This window comes from Grus americana, chromosome 4, assembly GCF_028858705.1.
Source record: "Grus americana isolate bGruAme1 chromosome 4, bGruAme1.mat, whole genome shotgun sequence".
Taxonomy (NCBI): domain Eukaryota; kingdom Metazoa; phylum Chordata; class Aves; order Gruiformes; family Gruidae; genus Grus; species Grus americana.
The window spans coordinates 337,736-354,445 of NC_072855.1; the positions used below are offsets into that span (position 1 = coordinate 337,736).

At 62.5% G+C, this 16,710-nt stretch overlaps 3 protein-coding genes across 7 annotated transcripts in view; 2 read left to right on the plus strand and 1 right to left on the minus strand.

Annotated features, from left to right (window-relative positions):
• The first annotated feature begins 58 nt into the window (after positions 1-58).
• LOC129206172 (retinol dehydrogenase 12-like) lies at positions 59-3,714 on the plus strand. 2 transcript variants are annotated; one of them, XM_054824964.1, is made up of 6 exons: positions 59-710; positions 1,981-2,220; positions 2,356-2,445; positions 2,516-2,704; positions 3,060-3,166; positions 3,264-3,714. In XM_054824964.1, exons 1-6 carry the CDS (start codon positions 59-61, stop codon positions 3,456-3,458), a joined length of 1,473 nt encoding a protein of 490 aa, XP_054680939.1. In that variant the 3' UTR covers positions 3,459-3,714. The 2 variants fall into 2 exon arrangements, with proteins under 2 accessions (XP_054680939.1, XP_054680940.1); XM_054824965.1 differs by lacking the exon at positions 1,981-2,220.
• Positions 3,682-7,234, minus strand: LOC129206171 (uncharacterized). Its single transcript, XM_054824963.1, has 4 exons — positions 7,156-7,234; positions 5,518-5,675; positions 5,249-5,415; positions 3,682-5,028 (listed from the first exon to the last, which is right to left on the minus strand). The coding sequence occupies exons 2-4, from the start codon at positions 5,666-5,668 to the stop codon at positions 3,727-3,729; spliced, it is 1,620 nt and encodes a 539-aa protein (XP_054680938.1). The 5' UTR covers positions 5,669-5,675; positions 7,156-7,234; the 3' UTR covers positions 3,682-3,726.
• DCTN1 (dynactin subunit 1) overlaps positions 6,173-16,710 on the plus strand; it is a 79,206-nt gene continuing 68,668 nt past the window's right edge. Inside the window, exons 1-3 of one of the 4 annotated variants that reach the window (XM_054824951.1) lie at positions 7,537-7,694; positions 12,758-12,898; positions 13,057-13,124. The gene's annotated coding sequence lies outside the window, so the exon portion shown is untranslated. Of the gene's footprint in view, positions 6,194-7,536; positions 7,695-12,757; positions 12,899-13,056; positions 13,125-16,710 lie in introns of those variants that run through there. The other 3 variants (XM_054824950.1, XM_054824948.1, XM_054824949.1) reach the window with 3 other exon arrangements.

Consider the following 16,710-nt stretch of genomic DNA (forward strand, 5'->3'; position numbering starts at 1 on the left):
AGGACAGTCACGCACAACCTACCATCAGTTTTTCAGCCGCATTGCCGCTGAACAAGAAATGAGATTTAACGGGGTGAAATGTCTGCACGGCTTTACCGCGAGAGCTCTCCCTGGGGTTTGCCGCCGCCCCGTGTCCCTGGGCTGCAGCGCCGGCCCCGGTCTTTTCTATAAAGAACCAGTTTTTGGCTGTGAGGGCGTGGGGCGATGCTCAGGGAACGCTGAGCGCAGGGGCGGGGCAGGAGCCCAGTGCCGGGAAATGCTGGAGGCTTTTGAGGCCGGTGGTGCTCGGCCAGTGCCAGAGGCCCAGAGGCTGCGGGAGCCCCGGGAAGGCTGGAGCCATTCCTGGGTGCCCGGTGAAGGGCCGTGCCCGCGTCCCCAGGCTGCCTGCCCCGGTCGGGAGGACGGGGACCTCGAGTCAAGGCCACCATACCAGGGCCGCCAGGCTGGGCGAAGGTCCTCGGCCAACCTCCGACCCCATCCGGACTCCGTCCCCCAGCCACACCCCGGTGTCCTAGCCAGATCCTGCACCCCGGCCGGACCCCGTGCCCCAGCCATGGAGCTGCCGAGCGCCTGCAGCCACCCGTGTTGGTTCCTGCTCACGCTGCTCCTGGGGCTGCTCCTCTGGGCCAGGAGGAGATGCGCTTGGGACCCCCGCAAGTGTCCCACTGACCTGACCGGCAAGACGGTGATTGTCACCGGAGCCAACAGTGGTGAGTGGGGACTGGTGGCACCGTAGAGCACGGGCTGCAGGGGTCGGGATGGGGCTGGGGGGGTGCAGGATCGTCCGGCTGCAGGGCTGTGGGGCCAGGGAGATGCAGGACATGGGTGCAAGGCTGCGGGTCCTCCATGGCCGCGGGACCCAGCCACCCTCCTTTAGCAGCTGGAGCCAGGGGAGGCAGCAGCTCCCTGCTCCCCCAGGATGGAGAAGGGGCTGGGGTGCATGCGTGGGTGATGGCATGATGGCACGGCGCCGTGGGGCAGCCCGCAGGGGACACGGGTGCCCCTTCTCCATCCGCTGAACCACAGCTCCTGCTTTGGTGCTGCAGCGGCTGCAGGAGCGGTCCCTGGGCACGCACGGTGCGTTCCCCACACCCCCTGCCCACGGCACACTCACGCCTGGTGCCGTCAGACGTACTCTACACCGCGCTGACCGCCGGCTGCTGCGCCGTGTGCTCGGGAGCTGGTTCCCGGAGAGCCACCCCAGCCGGCCGGCGCCCGCGGCCCAGGAGCAGCTCTGCCTCGCTGGGCTCCGAGCAGCCCCATGCCCACAGCCCCTGCCCAGCCCCTGCGGCCGGACTCTGCCCCGCCGGGTTAATGACTGACAGCCAAGGCCACCGCGCTGCCGGCTGCCCTGGGCACCGCAGCACAGCACAGCACAGCACGCCAGAGCTGGGGTCGCTGCTCCCACCCGCATCCCGCTGGCACGGCCAGGGACAGCAGGGCCCGTGTGTCAGGGCTGGGGTGTCCCCAGGTGTGCTGGGCTGTGTTCCCCCTCCCCGTCATTTCCCACTGCGCAGAAGCACCGATGCGGAGCGGTGCCAGCACAGTGCGGGCAGGTGGGTTTGGCAGCCGTGGCCATGCCAGCCGTCCTGCCCGCCTCGTCCGGGTTGAGCCACCGACGGAGCTGCAGTGAGCTGCCACCACCAGCTCCTTCCCACACCCGGTGACCGTCCTGCCTCGTCCCGTCCCCGTCCCGTCCCTGCACAGCCACACCAGGAGCCCGGCCCTGCTGCCTCCCGGCCCCGGGGTACTCACCCCACTGTCCCCCCCACTGACACCCCCCGCTCCAGAGCTGGGGCACCCCGGGTTTGGTGCTGGGCTCCTGCCAGTGGCTGAGCCGCCTGGGACGGGGTTCCCCTCCATCGCCCTGCCCTGCTCCCGGGGCTGCTGGGACCCTGGGGAAGGGGGCACAGACCCCCAGGGACCCTTCGCTCTGGGGACCCGGTGGGGACCAGCCCGTGCCCGCTCCGTGTGCCGCAGGGATCGGCAAGCGCGTGGCCCTGGAGCTGGCTCGCAGGAATGCTCGCACCATCCTGGCGTGCCGGAGCCAGGAGCGGGGCCGGGCAGCGGTGGAGGAGATCCGGGCAGCCACCGGCAACCCCGCGGTGCTGCTGCGGCTGCTGGACACCAGCTCGCTGGCCTCCGTGCGCGCCTTCGCCCAGGCCGTGCTGCGGGAGGAGAAGCGGCTGGACGTGCTGGTGAACAACGCTGGGCTCACCGGTACGCACCGCGGTCAGGGTCAGGTGTCGGCTGCCCCGTCCCGGCTCCGGCCGGGGTCCAGCTCCCCGTCCCACTGCGGCGGGCGATGCCTGCCTGCCTCCCGGCCCCACAGCGCCCGGCGCCCCCCTCTTCCAGGGCTGCCCTTCACCATCACGCCGGAGGGGCTGGAGCAGACCTTCGCCACAAACTACCTGGGCCCGTTCCTGCTCACCAACCTGCTGCTGGGTGAGCGCGGGGGCTGCCGGGGCCGGGGGGCTCTGGGGACCCCTCCCCGCTCACCCCCTGCTCCGCGCAGACCTCCTGAAGGCGTCGGCGCCCGCCCGCATCGTCAACGTCTCGTCCTTCCGGCACAGCGTGGGCACTGTCGACAGCCGCTACCTCACCGGGCAGGAGCGGCTCCGCGGCTCCGACGCCGCCTACAACAGCACCAAGCTGATGAACGTCCTCTTCACCGCCGAGCTGGCGCGGCGCCTGCAGGGCACAGGTGGGTGCCGGGCTGAGCTGTGCCGTACCGTGCCACGCCACGCGGTGCTGTGCCACGCAATGCCCAGCTGTACCCTGCCGAGCCACGCCGTATGGTGGGGCTGAGGGGTCTCGGCCCTGGTAGAAGCTCCCCGAGACCCCCCACGTCCCCCATGGCGGGGGGGGGAAGAGCCCTGGCCAGGGGTGGCTGCGTCCCCTGGGGCAGCCCCCGTTCCAAGGCCGGGCTCGGGGCTGCTCCCGTGGGATGGATACGAGGGACTCGGGCCCCGGAGGCAGGGACCAGGGCAGGAGCAGCGCCCTGCCCACGCCAGGGCCCCCACGGCCCCCAGCCCGGTGCTGACGGTGTCACTCGGCAGGGGTGACTGCCAACGCCTTGAGCCCCGGCGTGGTGAGCACCAGCATCATGCGCCACTTCGGCTGGGCTGTCCGGGCGCTCTTCACCCTCATCCGCCCCTTCATCAAGGTGAGCGGGGATGGGGACAGATCCCACCCAGCCCCCCCGTCCCTCTGAGGCAGTTGGGGGGCAGCCGGGCCCCTCCTCACCCCCCTCCACCCGGCAGTCGGCAGAGCAGGGGGCCGTCAGCACCATTTACTGCGCCGTCTCGGAGGAGGCCGCGGGCATCACCGGCAAGTACTTTGACAGCGACTGCGGGCTGGCGCTGCCCTCCATGGCTGCCCGCGACACCGGCCTCGCTCGCAAGCTCTGGGAGGAGTCGGAGCGGCTGACGGGGCTCACCAACAGCCCCCGGCACTGACCCGGCCGTGGCTCTGCGTGGGGACGCGGCTGTGCCACCCGGCACTGCCAGCCCCCGTGGCGAGGTCCCCGTGGCTCCCCGGGACTGGCCGCTGCCAGGGGTGCCAGCGCTGCAGGGCGCAGCAGAGGGGTCACCCTGCCTGACCCAGACCCCGGCCCCGCAGGCGCAGCCCCTTCCCAAAAGGGAACGGCTGCCGTGACGCGGCACAGACCGTGTCGCCACCGCAGTGTAACTCCTTTATTAAAAGGCCCTGTGCAGCCAGCGCCGGCTACTCCCAGGCAATGTCCAGGTCCAGCCGCTGCTTCCGCACCGCCTGCAGGAAGCCGTCATAGTCCCGCCGGTGGATGTCCCGGCAGCGGGACAGGTCCAGGCGGTGCAGGCGGCCCTCAGAGGCCAGCAGCAGCCACACAGTCCGGCTGGACACCCGGCTCTCGGCCAGCGAGAGCTCCTGCAGCTCGAGTAGGGGCGGCCCCGGCGCCACCAGCACCGTCTCGAACACCGAGTCCAGCGGGAAGGGGACGCCGAGCAGGCGGAGGGTCTGCAGGCGCGGGGCATGGCACAGCAGCGAGGCCAGCGTGGCACGCAGCGCCAGCCCGTGCGCGGCCGGGAAGACGCCGATGGTGCCGGCCAGGGTCAGGGAGAAGCTCCGGAGCTGGGGCAGGGCATGGGGCAGCAGGTCGGTGTCCCAGCGGGGCGGCTCGGCTGGGGTCTCCCCGTCGGGGTCGGCGTCCAGCGGGGCGTACAGCTCGACGCTGAAGCTCTGCAGGCCGGGGCAGCTGGCGAGCAGGGCGGCCAGCGAGAGCTCGTCCTGGCAGCAGAAGCCGTGCAGGGCCAGGGTCTGCAGGCGGGGGCCCAGGCTCCGTGCCAGCGGCAGCACCTCTGCCAGCACCCGGCCCTGCCGCCCGGTGCAGCCCAGGGTCAGCCGGGCCAGGCGGCCCCAGCCCAGCAGCTCCCAGCCGCCCGCCGGTCCCGGGCCATCCCCCAGCCACACGCCGACCTCCTCGGCCTGGGGACAGACGGCGTGGACGGCGGCCAGGGAGGGCTCCTCCACCTCCTCCACCTGCCGCAGGGGCAGGGTGAGCCGGGGCCCCCCCGGGGCAGCCCCCCGCCACCGCGCCAGCTCCTCCAGCGAGGGGAAGCCCTCGGCATCCCTCGCGTCATCCAGCTGCTGCCCGTGGAGGAGGCAGAGGGCGTCCGGCACGGCGCTGTGGGCCAGGAAGTCCAGGTGCGGCAGGGCCAGCAGCAGGAAGGCCAGCACCGCCACCATGCTGCTGTCCCCCCCGGGCTCCAGGCCGCGGGCCAGCAGGACCCGGAGCGCGGGGCAGCAGAGGGACCGCGCCAGCGGGTCGTAGGCCAGGTGCCGCAGGGCGCGCGGGGACACCTTCTTGCAGTGGGACACGTCCAGCTCCTGCAGGCGCCGGCAGCAGGAGCCCACGGCCGAGAGCACCTGGACGTTGGCCTGCGTCTCCGCCAGCCCCAGCCGGCTCAGCTGTGGCAGCCCCTCTGCCAGGTCCACCAGCACGTCCGCCGACAGCCGGCTGCAGCCGTGCAGGTCCAGGGAGCTCAGGCTCTGCCGCCAGCACACAAAGCGCCCTCAGCAGGGTGGGGCGGAGGGGACCCTGACACCCCTCTGTCCCCCTGCCGCACCCACACCGGAGGGTGGGCACCCCCCGCCCCCTTCACCCAGCCTCAGGGAGGGTGGGCACCCCCTGCCCCAGCCCCAGGGAGGGTGGGCACCCCCTTTCCCGCTCAGCCAGCCCCCCGGGGACAGGCACCCCCAGCCCGCTGACCTTGCAGCGCAGGGTGACGAGCTGGCCGATGGCGTTGCTGGCGAGGCCGGGGCAGGGGCGCAGGCTCAGCTCCCGCAGGTGAGGCAGCAGGAGCAGGTGGAGCGCTGCCCGCGTCAGGCGCCGGCTCTCGCCCAGCAGCCGGATCAGGTCCTGCACCAAGCTGCCGGCTGCGGGGGGAAAGGGGGGCCGGGGGTCAGCGCGAGAGCCTCGGCACCGCTTGCCCGTCCTCCTCCTCCTCGCAGAGGGGGTCCCTGGACCCTGCGTCTCACCCAGGTTGTTAAAGGGGCCCATGACGAAGCGGAATTGGTACTCATCCAGGTAGTTCTCGCTGTAGTCCTTCACCCAGACGCTCTGCATGTGCCGGGCCAGGCTCTGCAGGCAGAGGCTGCCCAGCGCCGGCACCTCCTTCCTCCTGGGCATCTGGCTGCTGCAGGGCAAGGGACGGTCGGGCACAGCTCAGAGCTGCCCCAGCCCCAGCGGCACCGCGACTCATCAGCCCCCGACTTTATTTTGGGTGCGCTTGAACCGTTTCTGCAAAACTGGCTAAGAAAGTCCTGCCTCGGCGCGCGCGGCCTCACCCAGCCCGGCTGTACCGCAGCACGGCCCGCGGCTGGGCGTCTGCTCTGCCCGGGGCTCGCCTGAGGCCAGCGAGCGGTGCGGTGCCGGTTTCGGTTTTGCTTGGCTTCGTGCACAGTGCTTCCCCACCGCAACCAGCGATGACTAACCGGCACAGTTCACTGCGGCACGGCACGCCCCGAACCCGCCGGCAGAGCAGAGGAGGGAGCAGGGATCGGGACAAACTACCCCAGCAGCCCCTCACCAGGGGGGACGCCCCAAACCTCACCACCACACACGCCTCCCGGCAGCGCCGAGGATGGGAGAGCACAGCACCGGGAAAGGGGAGAAGCATTAATCGCGGTGTTAATTGGGAGCGGCAACACTTGGGTAAGCGCGCTGTGTTAGTATCCCTGCAATCAGACAAGAAATGAGAGACGACCAAAGCGTCAGCCAGACCAACATGGAATCCCGGTTCCTGGGTCTGTGAACCCGGGAGACGTCCCAGTGCAGCCAGCGGGCCGGGGAGAGGCTGGCTGGGGCGGGGAGGGCTGCGAAGGCCCGGCGGCTGGGAAAGGCAAACGTCAGCCCTGCCGGCCGGGGGGCTGGGGACCGGGAGAAGACCCTCCGGGAAACCACCTCCGGGCACGCAGCGGGGAAACGCGGCAGCCGGCACAGAGGGACCACGGGCAAACCGCACCCCTCCAGCCGGGCGGCCGTCCGGCACGGACCGAGCTCCGTGGGCACGGGGAGGGCAGGGGACGTGCCACACCGTCACTTCGGCCGGGCCCTGGAGGCAGCCTTCGGGTGGGCACGCCGGCCAGGTACGGGCAGCGTCGGGGGCAACGGGGGCAGAAAACCGGCCACGCCGCCGGGATCAGTGTTGTGACCAGCGGGGCACGGGCTGCCACCATAGGGATCGATACCGGGGCCGGTGGCCGCTACCCCTCTGCCCCTCTGCGGGCCCGTCGGCTGGGGCTGCTGGCCGGGGAGCGGGAAACGGCTCCTGCAGGAGGGGCTGCGGTTCGGCGGGGCAGTTCCCGTTAGGTACGGGGGAGGTTCCTCCCCGCGAAGGCGGCCCCGCACCGGCGGCTCGGGGACCCCCCTCGGGGACGGCCGGCACCCGGCGGGGGGGGGGGGGGGCGCTCCGAGCGGGGCCGAGGCCCTGCCCCACCGCGGGGGCCGCTTCTCCGCCGGCCCCGGTCCCGGTCCCCGCCACCGCACTGGGGACGGGGAGCTGCTCCCGGCGCTGCGCTGCCCCGAGGACCGGGCCCGGGCCCCGACCCGCCGGGGGAGGGGAACCCGTCTCCATGGCAACAGGCCGGGGCCACTGCCGGGCCGGGAGCACTTACCGGCGGCTCCGCGTCCCGTCCCGTCCCGCTTCTTCCTCCTCCTCCTCCTCCCGCCCGGCCCGGCCCCACCTCCCCGGCGGCCCCCGCCCTGCCGCGCCCCATTCTGCCGGGCACAAGGCGACCCTCCCGCTAGGCCGCCCCGCTCGCTGCGGTCCGGCCCAGCCCGGCCCGGTCCCCCCGCCGCCAGGCACAGGCACAGCCGCTCCGCCGCCCCTCCCCGGCGCTGGGGGCCCGGCCCGCCCCGCCACCCTCCTGTCCCTTCTCCCCCGCCATAGCGCGCCCTCCCGCCCGCGGCCGGCTGGCTTCACTCCCCCCACTGGGCATGCGCGCCGCCGGGAGGCCCATTCCGCCCTTCCGCCTTCTGAGGGCTGCCCGACCCCATGCCTGAAGTCAAGGTCGGCCGGCGGCGCGGCTGGGCGATGCGGCGGTGCGGTGGGCAGCCCGAGGGGGCCTAGCGGGGGCCTCGCGGGTTGGACCGGGGCCTTTGGCTTCCGAGAGCGGGAGCCGGTGAGCGGCGCTGGGGAGCGGCCGGGCGGCAGGTACCGGGGGCGGCCGGTACCGGGGGCGGCCGGGCGGGGAGGGGTGTGTGCATTGGCGGGGGGAGCAAGAGGAGGAAGAAGGTGTCGTGTCGGTGCTGGCGTGCGGAGCGTCCCCTCCTCCGTGGGGGGGGGTGTGGGCCTCTGGGCCTGTGTGAGGGGTGGTCGGTGCTTGGGGGCGGGGGTGGCGGGGTTCCCTCCCGGGGGCTGGGCGGTCGCTGCTGGGGCGGGGCGCTCCCCCCCCCCCCCAGTGGAGCGGAGGCCGAAGGTGCTGGGGGGCACCCATGAGGTGTGTGTCGGGGCGGTGTCAGTGCCGGGTGGGAGCACTCGCAGGTACGGGGCAGGGCTCGGTCCGCGCTCTGTTGCTCCCCGCTGTGGGGCAGCTCAAGGCTCCCCGTTCCCTGCTCTCCCCCCACTGCAGAGGCAGAGAGCAGCTCTGCGGGGGGTGCGTGTGTGGGGAGGGGAATGCCCGCCCCGGTGGGTGCTGAGCCCCCCTGCCCCAGGGTCCCCGAGTCCCCCACCCTGGGGTCCCTGCTGCCTGCAGCACCTCGCACGGGCAGCGCAGGTCTCGCAGCAGTGCTGCCTGTGCTGCAAACAGAATCTTTGTTCCCCTCCTCTGCTCTGGAGCCCCCCCGGCCCCTCGGTGGGTGCTGTGCTGGTGGGAGGGCTGGGCACGGTCGGCCCGTGTGGCACGAGCATCTGCAGCCGTGACGGTGCTGCCTGGCTGCGAGGGGCTAGGTCGTTTGGAAGAGGGAAACCTTCGCAGGTCGCCTCGAGACCAGTGACTAAGCACACGAGCCCTCCGTAGAAACAAAGATTCTGTTCCACGCAGCTATTTCCAGCAGCAAATGTAAAGACAGATGAGAGCAGGTCTCAGAGGCCAGTGCGCCCTGAGGAGTGTTATGGAAGCAGAGCTGTCTGTATGCAGACACACTCACATTAAACTTTTTTTTTTTAAAAAAAAATCATGTTGTTTTTCCCTTTAGTCAGCTGCTGTTTGTAGCTACAAGTTTTGGGGTTTGTTTCCAGGGTAATTCACCTTTTTCCTCAGTGTGGTGCTGGAAACCTTTGGTCTCTCTGAGAAGCGGTGGCCGGCTTCCTCGCGTGGGGCGTGGCGGAGCGGTTTCCCAGCAGACTCGTAAGGGATGAGGGAATCTGCACCAGAGGAGAAAAACGACAGTCACACTGCCTGCAGAAACTCCTCTGCTAGGACAGCAGAGACAGAACTCGTTTTGCAGTAGCCACCCGTAGTGTTAACTTTAAGTTTGCTGAGCTATAGCTTCTTATTTGTGAAACATGAAAAAATCTTGCTCCCACGCAGAGCGTGGCTTCCAGCCCTTCCCGCAGCGTGCACCGCTCGCAGAGCTGTTCTGAGCCGTGGAGGGAGCGGGGAGTTCGCACAGATAGCCTGCAGCCTCCCTGTCCGCACGAAATATTGGTTCTAAATTAAAGGTTGAGCCAAAACGTTACTAGAAATAAGAGAAGGTTTAAAAATCAGTGGTTAGGAAGGACCATAAGTCACGCAAGTGGAAGGGGTCAGCTTTTGGATTGGAAAAATTTGGATTTGGAGGCTGGGCAGGACTGACTCAGCCTCCAGGTAACTTGCACGTGTGCATTCTGGGTGTTTAGTGGCCAGGAAGAAAAGTTGAATTGTTACAGCCCAATATTTTCTTTCCTGTAGTCTAGTAAAGACACAGCATAGCTCTTCTAGCTGAGAATTCTGTCTGTGGGTATGGGAGAGTACAAACTGGCACCCTTGTTAGCAGAACGTTTGAATAATCGACCGGTCAAATTCAGACTGGGCCACGTACTTCGGTTTGTAGCGCACGAGGTGCAGGGTGTGAGTTAAGAGCTGTGTGCCTGCCCACGAGTAACACCGGCACGTAGTGGTGCTGCGTTTAATCACTACCTTGAATTGTTCCGATCCGTGGGGTCTTTTACAGCGTGGAGGCAGTCAGTTTTGGGCGAGTGAAACACAGGGTGATGTTTCAGTATTTCAGTAAATCACGGCGGGTTTCACAGACAGGATCAACTCCCGCAACGTGCGTCAAGCGAAACCTCCCTGTGCTTGGACTCGTTGCATTCCGCAGCGTTGCAGACGGGTGCAGAGCTCAGCACAGTGCTTCCTGATTTTCCTTTTTGTCAACAAAACCTCCTAGTTCACGTGTGTTCGGCGCGAGACTCCCCGAGCGTGCCTGCGGAGCGCTCCGATGTTAGCCATTGACTTCTCCAGGAAGGGCTGGTCTTTAAATAGGATGTGGGTGTTGTGTCTGGGTTTTTTTTAAGATCCTCTCAAGGTCTTGCTGTCTGACCTTGGACCAATTTCTTCTTTCCTTCGCTTTCTCCCTCAGTTCTCAAACACGAAGCCAGGACTGTGACCTACTTCACAGCGCTTGGGAGAGCGTCTTGCTAAATGGAACGCAAGGTGCTTTTAAGTTCCTTTGAAATGTTTGAGGGGGAGCAGTGAGCAATTTTTGCTATTTTTAATGGAAGGGCGGCTTCGGGAGCCACAGCCTGGGGAGCCGAGGCTTTCCTGTGGGTGGTTGTGAGTACTAACGCACCATAAAGCCTCAAATCCCAGGTGGGACTTGGGGAAGCTGCATTGCATGGGCTTTTACACCCGTTCTTAAAGAGTTTGCAATCTGTCTTGTTTGTTTGAAAAACCCCTGAAGAATGCAAAACAGTAGGGAAGAAAGTGGGCTGTAAACACGCAGGGGCTGCCGGAGCTAGGCACGCAGCTCTTCAGCTTAATGAGGAGTGTTCTTCTGCCGGGTTTTTGATTGATTGGGTGTTTTGTTTTTTTTTTTTTTTGATTGTGGAAGACTCGCAGCCCCAGATAATGCCAGTGCAGAGTGGTGAGAGGTGGCATCGTGCCTTGCTGTGGGTGCCCTCGGTTACCTGCCCTCCCAGGGAAAGGGGGCTTGCTGGCCGTGAATTCCATAACGAGCAGAGAAGTTCGTTAAGGATGATAATTGCTCAGAAAAGAAAGCGAAGGCAGCTGTATAAATGCTGAAACGCACCAGCTGCTTTTCCAGCAGTTGGTCAAAGTCTTGCAAGAAATGATCAGTTCTGGTTGTTCTAAGCGTTTGAGCAATGAAGTGCAGCACACACGTATTTAAATCGGCTTTTCTTGATGTAACGACACGCAGGGAAGGGTAAATGACAGGGGCACCGATGGCTGGGACCCGGTGGCTGTGGAGGGGTGCTCGGCCGCGAAATAATGAATGAGTTGTTTTGATGGAGACGAGCTAAAATCAACTGACCTCCTCCTGCTACCCAGGAGCCGGGGCTGGTCCGCAGCATCCTTTGCTTTTCGGTCCGTTGCCATGGTTACCATCTCCCGGCAGCGCTGCTGGCGTATCGATTGCAATCCTGAGAGTTTCAGTTTTAGCTAAAAAAGAAAATCGTTACATCCACGGTATAAGAAACACCAACCGGAGCGTGTTCCCGCGTCCTTGAGCCGTGGCCACCTGGCTCGGCTGCGGCGCTGCTGCGGCTGAAGTGGTGCGGTGGTGCGGTGATGCAGCTGTGCAGGGCGCAGGCTCGCAGCGCCCGCACGCCGGGTCCTAGTGCCTTGGATGGAAAGCGGGGTGGGCTCGGGCGACGGCTGCGTAGCGTTGCGCTGTTTTTAAATAGGCGAAGGCTCTGGAAAAACCTTCTCCTGGTGCGCGGGTGGCGGCGGGGCCCTCGGCGGGAGGGCTGCTGTCACGTCCCGGCTGCTGTGCCGCGTGCTGGGGCGCGGGGGCACAAGGTTTGGGGGTTTTCTGCTTTCTCTTCAAGGGTGTTGCCTATCCCTGCGAACCCTGTCTCTTACCATCAGGCGGTTGTGGTTCAAGCACCGAAATACGTGGGGTTTTGCTGTTTACAAGTGACGCAGGCTGAAGCGCTTTGTTTGAGGTGGTGAACGTCCCTAACAGCGGGAGGGCTGCGTGGCTGGTCGAGCACCTGCGTTCCCGTGGTCTGCAGCAGCCCGAGCTGTGCACGAGAACCTTCCCGTAGGTGTACGGGACAGGGTGAGCGGTGCTCCGCGCTCCAAAAAGATCACGGTCTCACTATAAAGTGGGACAGGCTGGGATGCGGACACGTGGAAGCAGGAAGAATTCCTGGGGCGGTGCTGGTCAGCGTGGTGGGCTTCAGTCTCGCTGTAACAGCACAGTGCCCGTCGTGCCTCGTTGGATGCCGTTGCAAAGGAGAACTTTTAATTAAGGTTCTTAATGGCTCAGCAAGATTTTTCTCTGTGTTACTGGCCTTATATAGGTGGCTTGGGAGACAGAAATCAGATTGTAGCAGTGTGGGAACGGGAGCTGAGGCTTGCTCCGGCTCTTGCACCAGCCGACGTGCCTTTGGGTAGCTGCCATGCTGACTTCGTAGCCGAGAGCAAACCGGAGGAGGGGGGAGCCGGTGCAGGTACCACCGGGCAGATCGAGCTCACCTTCCAATCTTTCTGCTTCTCGGGCAAGAACAGAAAAGAACCCTGGGTGACTTTCAGGTCACCCAAGGGAGTGTGCATAGCCTGGGGTTTAATTAAAAAAGTCTTAAACTCAGCAAACTCAATCTGAGTTTATATTGTCACAATACAGACAGAACCCTGAAGTGCTGTTTTTAGAATTTCTTTTCCAGTTTGCTGGAAAACTAAGCTGCTTATAAATCAAAAAGAAGCTTCGCTGAAGCAATTTCATGGGGAGATGTCTGTGTGTATATAATATATATAAATACAACCAAATGGAATTTTGCTCTTCCTACATAAATAGTGGGGAGTTTTCTGAAGGTTTTTAAACTTCCTGCTTGATTTGCTTAAACTGAATAAGCTGTTACTGTTCAAGCTACTCGGTGTGTGGACTGTTTCAGCAAAAAGTCTGCAGGTTTTAACCTGAATATTCTTTGGCCTTTTTACGATAGTTTCTCTGTAATGAGTATGACATCGGGAGTTTGGGCAGCTCCCGGGCAATCACTGTGGGTCCTGATAAAGCTGTGGATGGCCCATGCCCCTGGGGAGGAAGGGTGCCGCGGCACCCGTGCCTCGCCCGTAGAGGTGACCTCTGTAACGTTCGCCACTTTTTTTGCAGGTGAACGAAGATTGCCCCAAACTTGGGCAAGAACGACCTCGATGTGCGAGTTATGCCCTGAGCTGATCTAGCTCAGCCTCCCGTGCTAATACGTGTCTCCTGAGATCCTGAATTGGATTTGTGACGCACGCCGCCTTTACGGTAGGTGTTATTGCCTCATAAACACCTAAAGGCCCGAACGGGGCTGCGCTGCACCGGCTGAGCGTGCCGGGGTTATTGCCGACCTCTTCCCCGGCGTGCCGGGCCCTGCCCAACGCCCTCCCTCTGCCCGTCCTTGCTCTCGAGCCTTTTCTTTTCAGCACCCGGACCTGCTGGAACCATCCCCGCTTGGGACGCACAGCGCCCTTCTCGAACAAGACATTTTCTGGTCGGTACTCTAAAAAGCGAGGTTGGATCAGGAAACCGGTAGCCGCTTGCCCAGCAGCTGGTGTTGCTTGGGAATAAATCGCACCGGGGCTCTATCAGACCTTGGGGCTTATCGCCTGCACTTGTGAGATGAACTGGGCAGGAGCTGCCTTGAGCATACCTATATTAAAAATACATATATATTAATGTTAGTTTAAAAAAATATTAAAACCATAGCCTTTATTAAGGCTGACATTTCCTATGATTTGCTAAATGAAATTAATTAAAGGATGTTAAACCAGTAAATTGATTTCAACACTTTACATGAATCAGAAATCGAGTATGTTTTGTGGAAAAGGGGATACTGTAGTTTCTGGTAGCTGTGGCAGCCTCTGGAAGTGCCAGGAAGATTTATTCATCTTGGGTGGTTTGTGTGCTTGAAGGAGCAGTTCATCCAGAAATGACGGCGTCTGAGTTTGGAGAAAAAATGAAATGGTTTTCCTCCCTGTAGAGCAGGGTTTGGGCTGAAATCTGCTGGTTCTACGGGGGCCACGGCAGCCAGGGTCACCTCACGGGTATTTCCCTTGTTGCACTGATTGCTTGAGGCTGACTGAATGCTGTAATTACAGAAAGCGCTACGTATCCCCCTGTAACGCAGTGCCAGTTAACTAATAAAACTACTGTCTAACGTTGGCTTCCTGTCTTTCCGTCGAGTTTTAATTTTCATCCAGAATTCCACCTAGTAAACGAGAGATGAGAACAGGAGGTGGCGAATGGTGCTGTGTATTTTGGTTGGGCTGAGAAATGGGGTCTCCTTGAGGGGCTCAACGTTATCTCCTGCTCGGCAAAGCAGGGCTTCTAACGTTCAGCCTGCATCTGTTCACAGACTCACTTTCAAAGGCTCCTGCTGTTTTGTTTATCTTATTTGAGTACGGGTTTAGGAAACACCTATGCAAAGGGTTGGAGTTGGGAAATTTATGTCCTTGTTGGCGCCTGGGGCTGTAAAGATCCTCCAACGCTGTGGCCAAGCAGCCCCCACGCGTCCCCCGCTTCCGACCGCGGCGTCCCAGCGGCGGTGCAGGAGGAGGATGGGTAGGTGCCTTTTGGCAGGCAACAGACCGGCTGGTGGAGTTGGGAAAAGCGGGGATCTGGGCTCGAAGATGTCATATAGGCGTGTGGCGCTGGGGTCCCCGAGCAGAGGGAGCGCAGAGCCCTCGAGTGCTGCAGGGACGGTGGTCCCCGCTGCGCTGGGCTCCTGGCAAACCCACTCCGGCAGCGGCGTTGGCTCCAGCGTGGTGCTGCTGGCTGACAGCCGCAGCAGGAGGGGAGGGCGGGGGGGGGGGGCTGCTCCCTCGGGGCTCCGGCATGTTCGGGCACTGCTATCGACTTCTTTCCTGTGTCTTGCCCTCGGAGGGAACAAGCATTTCTTGCTGCTGTCGCAGCTTTTCCCTGGCGGCTCCTGGCTGCCAGTTTTGGGGAGCGGCTGGTTAGGGCGGCTCGGGGGTGCTGAAGTTTGGTGTCCCGAGGGTGGGTGTCTTTGGGCGGCGGGGGAGCCCCGTCGGCACAAGGTGCGGGTGGCTCTGTCTCATCCTCGACCGTTTTCAATAGCTGTAGGGTTTGAGGTTTCTGTGGGAAGCTTTAAGGGGCTCTGGCGGAGGAGCATTGGCGGTCGTTATGTCTGCCATAGTCTGGTCCTTCTGTAGTGCTGCGAGATTTAAGAGGCTCTTTTGGAAATGGAGGCAGGTTCTGTTGCCTCCATGAGGGAGGGGAGATTTGAGATTGGATATTAGGAAGCAATCCTTCCCTGTGAGGGTGCTGAGGCCCTGGCACAGGGTGCCCAGAGAAGCTGTGGCTGCCCCTGGCTCCCTGGCAGTGTTCAAGGCCAGGTTGGATGGGGCTTTGGGCAAGCTGGGCTAGTGGAGGGTGTCCCTGCCCATGGCAGGGGTGGCACTGGGTGGGCTGGGAGGTCCCTGCCCACCCAAACCAGGCTGGGGGTTCCAGCCTTGGCATTGTAGTCACAAGGGGAACGTGTGCTTTGGGCGCTGTCAGCCTGCCCATGCTACAGCACGTAGCTTGAATGTTCTCTAAAATTTTAATTTTAATTTAGCTTTAAGTGACCTCAACTTGAGACTTTTTCCCCTTTCTTTCTTTGCAGCTTTTGGATGGACTGTGGGGCCTTAAAATTGCCATGGACTTACTGTCCTTCTTGGGGCTAATCACAGGCTTGTTTTCAATGTAAAATGTTCTCAGGTTTTGCATAACTGTTTTTAGCTTTCCAGTGAAACTTAACAAGTCCCTAATTGGATATTAGAAATTCAGCATGTGTCCTTACTGGAAATATCTTCCTTGCATACTCCTTCGTGTTGCTTCGTTCACCCGGGTTTGATATTCCATCGCTGCTGCGTTTGTGGGCGATTCTGAGGGGAAACTGGGCAATTTGCCGTGTGTCTGTTCATTGATGCCAGCGATGGGAGCCCGGGCGGGTCTGCGGTGCCCCACCGCCTGCCGCTGGGCCATTACGGCACCGGCCGCTGAGCTGACCGGTGGGGCGGGCTCCCTGGGGAAAAACCGTGTGCGCTTTGGGTTTAATGTGGAAAACTCTGGGATTGGGGAAGAGGGAGAAATTAGCCGTGTAGCATTTGTAATTTTCTTTTTTCATTTAAAAAACCACTCTTGTAGCCACAGCTGGTCTCTTAGGGAGGAAAGCCTTCCTGTTATTTACTAGTGTTTTGCTTATCTCAGAATATATCCTGCTATTCCTAGGGCTCTGCGGGAAGAACAGCGGTGAGTTCCCGTCCCTGAGAGGGGGAAGTGTCCCACGTCGCCTGTTCCCAGGCTGCTGCAGGATCGTTCATCCTTCTGTACTTTCTAAAGTCCCTCTGAAATTCTGTGGCCGCTTCCCAGTTTTCTTCCTACTTGCACAAAGAGTTTCTTTAACTTGACTTCCCTGCTTGTTGTTCCAGCCTCTCCTTCGAGTATAAACCCTGCCGTTGCTCTGCTGGGGTCAGCACCCTTCAAATATTTGTGTGAGATGGCCGTGCCCCGTTTAGCCCGGGCTGTGTCCCGTGCCGCAGGCAGCCCCGAAGCCGAGCTGTGCGTGGGTGCCTGTGGTCAGGCACGTGCCAGACCTCCGGTCTCCCAAGACTTTGAAATGCGCTGCCGTGTCTGAGGGAAGAGGTCAGGGTTCTGCAGAGATGCTGCCTGTAGATAGCTCCCTCTCTGGTAAAATCCAGCAGACCTCGGCCAAAAAGGAAAAAAAATAAAATAATAAATAGAGCAGATGTAGTTTGTGGTGAAGAAGAGCCCAGCGCAGTGTCTGTTCTGGGTCAGAGTGAAAGTCCGTCTCGGCCAGGAGCCCGTCTTAACAGTGGCCGGTAGCGGCTGCGGAGGAGAATATTAGAAAAGTCGAAATATGGTGATGTTCCTCCAGTGTAACCTCCTGCGTTCTGGCAGCGAGTCGCTGGAGACTTCTGAAGCCAGAGGTGATGCTTCCGTCTGTGGTTAAAAGCACCCGATGGATTTTCTAAAAGGAAAAAATTGTGGTTTAATATTTATTAGAGAGGAACCGAAGGAGTCCTGGCCTTGTGAGCCTGAGTGGAGCAGGGGTG

Excerpts from the sequence above, each read along its gene's own strand:
- LOC129206172 (XM_054824964.1), top strand. The coding sequence starts at position 59 with ATGAGATTTAACGGGGTGAAATGTCTGCACGGCTTTACCGCGAGAGCT. Across the intron at positions 711-1,980 it reads TGTCACCGGAGCCAACAGTG|GGATCGGCAAGCGCGTGGCC; the intron begins GTGAGTGGGGAC and ends CGTGTGCCGCAG. Across the intron at positions 3,167-3,263 it reads TCATCCGCCCCTTCATCAAG|TCGGCAGAGCAGGGGGCCGT; the intron begins GTGAGCGGGGAT and ends TCCACCCGGCAG.
- LOC129206171 (XM_054824963.1), bottom strand. The coding sequence starts at position 5,668 with ATGCCCAGGAGGAAGGAGGTGCCGGCGCTGGGCAGCCTCTGCCTGCAG. Across the intron at positions 5,416-5,517 it reads GGGCCCCTTTAACAACCTGG|CCGGCAGCTTGGTGCAGGAC; the intron begins GTGAGACGCAGG and ends TTCCCCCCGCAG. Across the intron at positions 5,029-5,248 it reads TCGTCACCCTGCGCTGCAAG|AGCCTGAGCTCCCTGGACCT; the intron begins GTCAGCGGGCTG and ends TGCTGGCGGCAG.